Genomic DNA, 8,064 nt, shown 5'->3' on the forward strand with positions numbered 1-8,064 from the left:
GTCATTAAACAGCTTTTTGGCCTGCTAAACTGGAAGAGGGAGACTTGACTCTATTCCAGACCAATGCAATTCAACTTGGTCCGCAATGTAGTATGATAAAAAGTTCTGCCAGAGAAAATAAAATAAAATAACAACTTTTATATAACACAATTTTGGCTACTTTCTTCACAATTCTGAAAAAAAAGAAAATAATTTTGAGATATAAACTCATAATTCTGACCCTTTTTTCCCTCACAAGTCCAAGTTTACATCTCGCAAATATGCCTGTTACTTTAGAAGAAATAAAATTAAATAAATAGGTAAATAAACAGGTAATTGCAACTTTTTTTTCACAATTTGGACAATTTTCAGAATTGCCTTTTTTGTCCTAATTCTGAGATTACATCTCACAATTCAGTTTTTTTTTTTTATCTCACAATTCTGACTTTTATTCTCAGATTTGCAAGTTTATATCTTACAATTCTGTCTTTTTCTTAGAACTTACAGAAAAAGTTTGAGTTGTAAGATATAAACAAAAAATTGCTAGGCAAAAAAGACAGAATTGTAACATAAAAAGCTGAATTGCCTTTTTTAAAAATCAATTTCCACAGAAAAAAATTCCATAGGGCTTTAGCTAAAAATATCACACACAATGTTATGGTAAATATTAAACTTTTTATTGCACTTCTCTGTCCAAATACTAAATGAGTTAATTCTCAACAGTAAAATGCTATTGCATAACCTCCTTGATCACTGGCCAGTGACATAACATTATAGTTTACCTCACTTCAGAGTCAGGAAAAAATAATATCTCCAGGAACTGCATGAAGACTTTGCCCCCAATTAAAAGTTCTGGTCAGCTCATAGGTCCATTTAAAAGGTACAAGGTTCAATTTAAGATTATAAGTGCGTGTAACCCAAACCAAAACATCAGAATCAGAATGAGCTTTATTGGTATGTTTACACATATGAGGAATTTGTTTAAGTGACAGAAGCTCCACAGTGCGCACACTTTCACTAATGCATTTCGTTCCAATGAAAGTGACATTTAATGATGTCTTCTTATCCAGAGATTTCATGCATCCAATCTTCTGCGGCAGCATTTCAAATAATCATGTCTGGACACTTTTCCCATCTTAAAGTGTTGGATAAACTTGAAGGCCTTTATCCAAACATAACTTGTGACAGTATTTCAACACTGTACATGTTTAGATTGTGTGTTTCTTATATAGTTTACTCTAGAAGCTGTAAAACAGGTGTATAATGGTGATTTTGCCCTTTTACAGAGTTCACTGCATTCACCTCCACAATGACAGCTGAACAGGATGAACCAGTTCATTAAACAACTGCAAACGCACAATAACCGATTGGCAAAAGGAGGTGTGCAGACATTTGTGCATGAGGCCAGACATGTTGTCAAACTGCTGTATGCATGCTGGTCCCTCTCCTTAATCTACATGACAACTCTCAGAGGGATTGGCATGGTAATGTACATGACAATGTTAATGTATTTGGTCTTGGTGGAATAGATCTGCTACGCTGCTGCTGTGGCAGAGCAAGTAGCGAGACTTGCTAATGTCAATACATCCACAACACACTGTTCTGAGCGTGTAAGAAATACTGCTGCTGCAAATATAACATACATGAAATAACCCCCCCACAAAGCAGGAGACATAGAAGGGACAATACAAGCCAAAAAAAGAACAAAACACACCCCCAGCAAACAGATCTATCGCCAAGGCATATGTACTGCTGCTGCTCCGAAAAGCCATGTGAACCGCATGTATTACTATCTATGTGTGCCTGGGCTACCACGCCGACCAGCTTAATGCTAGTGGACTATGGCTATGTATGCCTGCTACCACGCCAACAGGCTTAAATCTAATTAGTGTGTATAATTTATGTTAATTTAGATTTTATCATAAAATAATATAAATGCACAGTATAATATTAAAATATAAATAACTATTTTTAAAAACAATATTGAAATATTGAACACTTACACATTTTTGAACAATTTAAGGTTTTTTGATTAGCTAGTAAACTAGTAAAACTATACATTCTGAACAATTATATTTTTAAGCAGTGTATTAGTAGTTAGTATGCTACACTCTAAGATGAGTGTAAAAATAGGGCACAATCTACTGTTAATATGAAGGAATTTTCCGTATTGATTTTTCACAGGTTTTTAACTGCATTTTAATTTATGCATTGTATGTTGAGTTTTCGGGTTACAGGGTTTCAACAGATAATGGATAACGGATTTGTCCTGGAAAACTGCTAAGCATCTTTGCTTTCCTCTTTTTGTGTAATTTAGATGGAAAATGTGTGCCTTTTTTTCATCTGAGTCACTTATCAAAAGTTACTAAAGTTGACAACACTGGAGCAGAGAGCTCATTGGCTACTGATACAGGAGAGAACCAATCAGCTGTGCCATGTATCATTAAGTCAGATTGAGTTAGACCTGTAGGACTGCGCCATCTAGAGTTTCATGCCAGAACTCTGTATTTAATCAAATATTCCAACGCTATCTCACGGCAATTCGTACGATTTGTCTAAACCCCAGTGACGGGTAGGTTTAGGGGCGGGACAAATTCATACGAATTGGCAACTTGTAAAATACATACGATTAAGCAAAAATCGTATGAATTTGTACGAGTGAGGTCGTACGAATTCGTACGAATTAGCCACCTCGTAAAATATGTATGAATTGCCGTGAGATCGGGATGAATATTCTGAAATGGCAGCTAAGGGTATGACTTCACTCAAGCAGTCTTTGCCTATCAAAGTTATGAATTAATGATTCACTTTCACTCTCAGCACTTCCTTAATGAGGCACAAATTATTTTCAAGAATGTGCATGTATTGCATCATGACCTTTGAACAAAGAAATTACATTTGGAATAACATGAATATATGAAGACTGTCACACTGCTTGGGGAGCGAGCAGACAAGGAGAACGTTCTATAATCCTTCTTTATTAAAGCCAACACATGGAACGTGGAACTCGGTGGTAAGACAAACAATACCGCACATGGGAGACAGGGCTTAAGAACACTAGGAAAATCAAACGAGCAAAAACAGAAACAAGTGAGGAGTAATTAAACACAGGGCTGGGGACAAATGAACTAATAATGACTCTAAACGAGGAAAGGAACAGGAAGTCCAAATAGGGGCCTAAGGAAACACAGGGAGCACGTGGAAACACAAGACACAGGGAAACAAAGTCTGACAAAGATGTTACACTTTTGAGTAAATGTACGGCTATACTGTTTAAACATATAGGACATTGCAAGAACATGTTTGACATTTTTTCCCTTGCAAACACAGTGGTGGCCAAAATTATTAGAACACTAGTATTTTCACCAGCTAAAAATGGTTTTAAGTCAGTTATTTCAATCTTTTGCAGTAGTGTGTCAGTAGGAAATATCTGTTTACATGTCCAAACGTTCATTTTGCCATTAATTGTAATAATCCAGTGAGATTTTTGTTTGGTCAGTCAGTGCTCCACACTATAATGACTTTTCATTTTTAGCTGGTGAAAATACTAGTGTTCTAATCATTTTGATCACCACTGTATATATTTTGACTCATCAGACTGAATGAACTCTGTAGACTGAGTCAAACCAGATGTTTGTTTACATCTGGTTGGTTACGGTAATCTCCAGAGCTAAAAGCTATTACCCAGATGGATTGAGTAACAAGCTCCCAGATAAACAAATAGATGCACTGATAGTTACTGCAGTGCAAGTAATAAAATAAAGTATCTCTCTCTCTAATTCCTCTCTTTTCCTTTATTTTTCTCTCTGTGTGTGTGTGTGTGTGTGTGTGTGTGTGTGTGTGTTAAACAACTGTTTGGCCAGGACTCTGTATAAGACCAATGCAATCATAAATACTTGGGATTTAGGCAAATATGACATAAAAGCAACCTTATCTTAAATTTGCATGTACTATAACATCACAAATGACCCACAGGCAATCAATCATGCGTTTTATGAGTTGTCATCGTGAATTTCTGAATGCAGCAGAAGTTGGAGCTACTAGCTTTGCGTGCTATGAGGGCGCGTGCATGACTCATCAAAAAACATAAAGGCTTATAAAAGGAGCGTCGCGCAAACTTCTGCGCATTGCACTTCAGGACTTCAGGAGCAGTTCACGCATCGTCTGAAACACTCAGCCTTCACTACCCACTCTATTCTACACGAGTAAGTAACTTTTGATTGTCTGAAGCTTATGCATTTTAAGTATGTATGATCGTGCTTTAGACACATTATGTCGGATGTATTGCTTGCCGCGCTGCTATAACAAATGATTCACTGCGTCGTTGCACGTAACGTTAAGTCTAAAGATATTCAGCTTAAATTTGTGTTACTCCAGCTATTTAAATAGATCTGCTCGAGTCCATTCAATGCACGCATGTCCAAACCGATCGACATACGTTTTAAAACCGCAGTATGTGTTATTCTTATTTATGTTTTACATAATCTTGCATGACTATTTTGAAGTAGGCTACATCAGTGTATTGTGCATGAATGAAAGCATAATGTTATGTAATACTCAAATGCTCGTGCATTCAGAAAACGACGGTAGCGGGTGTGCGTGAAGGTTACTAATGTGCAATCTAGTAAACAATGTAGCTATCTTGCAAATCTGCCATTACAATCACTGCAATAGCCCTGATTACTATCTTTTAGACTGCTTTCATGCTCGTGTGTTCTGCAGTTCCTCTCTTAACTGTTTTACTGTGTTTTTTTTTTTTACAGTGGCTCCCTACACACTCACGTACTTTCCGGTCAAAGGTTTGTATGAAAGGCTGATTCTGTAATATTGTCACATGATGCGTGTCCAACCGCTCAGAAAGTCTGGAAAAGTTTTCGTGAAGTGGTTCAGTTGAGGCAGTATTATGCAATGGAACTGCAAACAAAAGCAAGTGCATGCAGTATGAGCCATATGCAACTATTAAAAAAAGTTTCATATTTAAGTTATTGGTGGAATTTGCATGCAACTTTAACAAGATTTGAATTTATTTGCATAATTTATAAGACATTTCTGGCTCACAAACATGCATTCTAAGAATGTTTTGCTAACGTTCCTATTAAGTTATTTCCAAATATTCTCTGAACATTGAAAACATCCACTTTTTTTTGAAGGTGGTAAAAGCATTTATTTTTTGTTAAATGTTGTTAAGGGAATATTATAATTTGTTATTTGCTTTAATTATAATATAGCTTTCCAAATAACCCAAACGTTTTATGGACATTAACCAAAGTTCTGAGACTGTGCCTTGGTAGCTGTTTTAGTATTTACACAATATCTGTTATGTTTGTTATTTTAGTAAAGTGATGCACAATAACCTCTCTGTTCAGAGAATAAAGTTAAATATTCTTCGCTCGACTGCTAATCTTTGGCAGCCTGCATGTACTCTCAAGCCAGCCAACTTTTGGTTGTCCAATCAAAATGTGACCATTGTCTGAAGGCATTTGCCCTAGATTGGGAGGAATGGCAGTGAGCTTCAGGCCACACACACTGAAAAAATATTCCTTTGTTGGCCGTAACTTGAGTGTTTGCAGACTTTTAGTCTAATCACATGTCTTTAATGCATGTGAAAGCACACATAAGAGGATTGTAGAATGCTGTTGACTGTGTCATGTGCATCTCACAGGCAGATGTGGCGCCTTGAAGATGATTCTGGCGGACAAGGAGCAGCAGCTGAAGGAGAACCTGGTGTCCATAGAGGACTGGATGAAGGGGGAGAAGAAAAGCAGCTGTGTGAGTTACAGAATTCCTTTTTTTATATATATATAAAACCTAAAACACAATCTATGCATGGTTTAATGCTGTTTTAGCTGTATTCCTTCTCTAACATGTTTCTTGATTTGTTTTAGCTCTTTGGACAGTTGCCTAAATTTGAAGATGGTGACCTGGTCCTGTATCAGTCCAATGCCATTTTAAGGCATGTGGGTCGCAAACATGGTAACAATCTCCATTTTAATGCATTAGAATAAAATCAAGCATACTTTAAGTTTGTTTTATAATGCTCCATGAAATCCCAATATAGACCCAATGTTGGGAGAAGAAGTTTTTATCATGTTTCAAGTTAGTGGGACCAAATTGCTCATTCCCGTTCCAGAATGACTAACACGTTTTTAATATTAGAAGATCCACAAACATGTTATTTTTGTCAAAATCCTTTATCCCAGAAACATGTTTTGTTACATCGTGCTTGGTTTAATCTCATTAAAAATAAAAAAACTTATCTTGTTTAACACTTTTTAGGGGAAATAAAAAGTACCTTCACTTTTTTTTAAATAAAAGTTTGTAAACCAATTATAAAGGTTTTGGCAAAAACTAGATTTTAAAAATTTAGAGAAAATCTAATGTATTCTTAATAATATTTCTATGAAGTTTAAAAGTAATGCGAAGTATTGAAGTATAAATTAGAGAGAGATTACTTGTATTGTTTACATTTTAAATATTCTATTTCTGTACCTATTTTTATTAATTTGAAATAATTAATCTAATCTAAAATATTTAATAAATGTATGCAATTTTGTTTTACATATTAAACATTTATTTGAGAGATGTCATTCACTGAATTAAACATACAAGGTCATGTGGCAACAGTTCAGCATACTGCTGTTTAAAATCTTCCTTGTTGCATAATGCATACTTTTGTTTTATTTTTTTTATATTAGTATGCGATATACAGTATATACCACACTGTCATAATCTGTTCTTTTACACATTCAGGTGCATATGGAAAAAACGACTCCGAGGCATCTCTTATTGACATGATGAACGATTCAGTTGAAGATCTTCGCCTAAAATACATCAAGATGATCTACCAGGAATATGTGAGTAGTGATCTGACTGTAAATCTACTCGGGAGTATGATAAATAATTGATTAATCATTCCAGTTTCTGTTTTCAATTTTTTTTTTTTTATTAATTTGATAAAAATAATATAATGCACTTTATATTTAATGTGATTTTATAAAATATTTGTTAAACATGGTTTTATATTTAACAGACATTCAGATACTGTAAAAAAAATGTTTTCCCTTTAGAGCCATTTTAGGGCAAATATATGGTAAACATCATGTGATATTACCCAAGACATAAATTCATTATTTTCTATTTTTGTGTTCCCATCTGTAGGAGACTGGTAAGGAAGCGTACTGCAAAGATCTGCCCAACCACCTCAAACCATTTGAGTCTATTCTGTCCAAAAGCAAATCTGGATTCCTAGTTGGTGATCAGGTGAGAAATCCAGTACAAACCCCAGAAGGGTAACGATGTAATATAATGCTTAATTCTGACTGTCATCCATGTTTCAAATCTCCTCACAGATCTCATTCGCGGACTACAACCTGTTCGACCTTCTGCTGAATCATAAAGTCCTTTGTGCTACCTCCCTGGACTCCTTCCCAGCTCTCAAGAGCTATGTGGATAAGATTGCTGCCCGGCCCAAAATCAAAGCCCTCCTGGAGTGTGAAAACTTCAAGAAACTTCCCATCAATGGCAATGGAAAGCAGTAATTCAGTAGAATATTCTCAAACAATGGCACTTGTTGTTAAAAGGTCTTAACTGGTGCTCTGTGATTAGCAAAACATCTCATGTCTTTGTACGAATATCTGTTTTGTATGTTTAACTGTTTTTGATAGTTTTTACTAACCAAAATCCATGTATCAATTATGAATAAAAAATGTAAACATCCAGAATGGTTTCAGTGCTGCTTTAAAGAACAACTTTATGCCTGCACATAAAACATTTCTCCAGACTGCCTTTATTCACATTAGAATGTTTAGAATGAACATTCAGATTTATTATACATATAAAATGGACCAGTGATGAGTATTTGTTAATCTGAGTCTGAAGAATAATTACTAAGTTTAAATCATCGTATAAATTAATTCCCATTGGATTTCTTTTATTTTTGTTTATTCATTTTACCTATTATTTTTATTAATTTTAAATAAAAAAAAATATATTTAAACTGATAATTTTAGTTTGTAATCTATTAAATATACTATATATATATATGAACACATGAAATAATTGAAAGAATCTAATGGGAATTAATTT

At 34.8% G+C, this 8,064-nt stretch overlaps 1 protein-coding gene across 2 annotated transcripts; it reads left to right on the forward strand.

Moving 5' to 3' along the window:
• The first annotated feature begins 3,725 nt into the window (after nucleotides 1-3,725).
• LOC306853217 (glutathione S-transferase P-like) lies at nucleotides 3,726-7,700 on the forward strand. Of its 2 annotated transcripts, XM_079390462.1 has the most exons (7): nucleotides 3,726-4,184; nucleotides 4,743-4,778; nucleotides 5,642-5,748; nucleotides 5,865-5,952; nucleotides 6,730-6,833; nucleotides 7,138-7,239; nucleotides 7,329-7,700. In XM_079390462.1, coding segments are annotated over exons 1-7 (627 nt in total). In that variant the 5' UTR covers nucleotides 3,726-4,183; the 3' UTR covers nucleotides 7,518-7,700. The 2 variants fall into 2 exon arrangements, with proteins under 2 accessions (XP_079246588.1, XP_079246587.1); XM_079390461.1 differs by lacking the exon at nucleotides 3,726-4,184 and having other exon boundaries at nucleotides 4,490-4,778.
• Nucleotides 7,701-8,064: the final 364 nt, after the last annotated feature.

Source organism: Barbus barbus (genome assembly GCF_936440315.1).
Source record: "Barbus barbus genome assembly, chromosome: 33".
Taxonomy (NCBI): domain Eukaryota; kingdom Metazoa; phylum Chordata; class Actinopteri; order Cypriniformes; family Cyprinidae; genus Barbus; species Barbus barbus.

What these genes read in the sequence shown, in the direction of transcription:
- LOC306853217 (XM_079390461.1), top strand. Translation starts at nt 4,592, where the DNA reads ATGTGCAATCTAGTAAACAATGTAGCTATCTTGCAAATCTGCCATTAC. An exon ending in AGATGATCTACCAGGAATAT is followed by an intron (nt 6,834 to 7,137) that starts GTGAGTAGTGAT and finishes TCCCATCTGTAG; the next exon opens with GAGACTGGTAAGGAAGCGTA. An exon ending in GATTCCTAGTTGGTGATCAG is followed by an intron (nt 7,240 to 7,328) that starts GTGAGAAATCCA and finishes ATCTCCTCACAG; the next exon opens with ATCTCATTCGCGGACTACAA.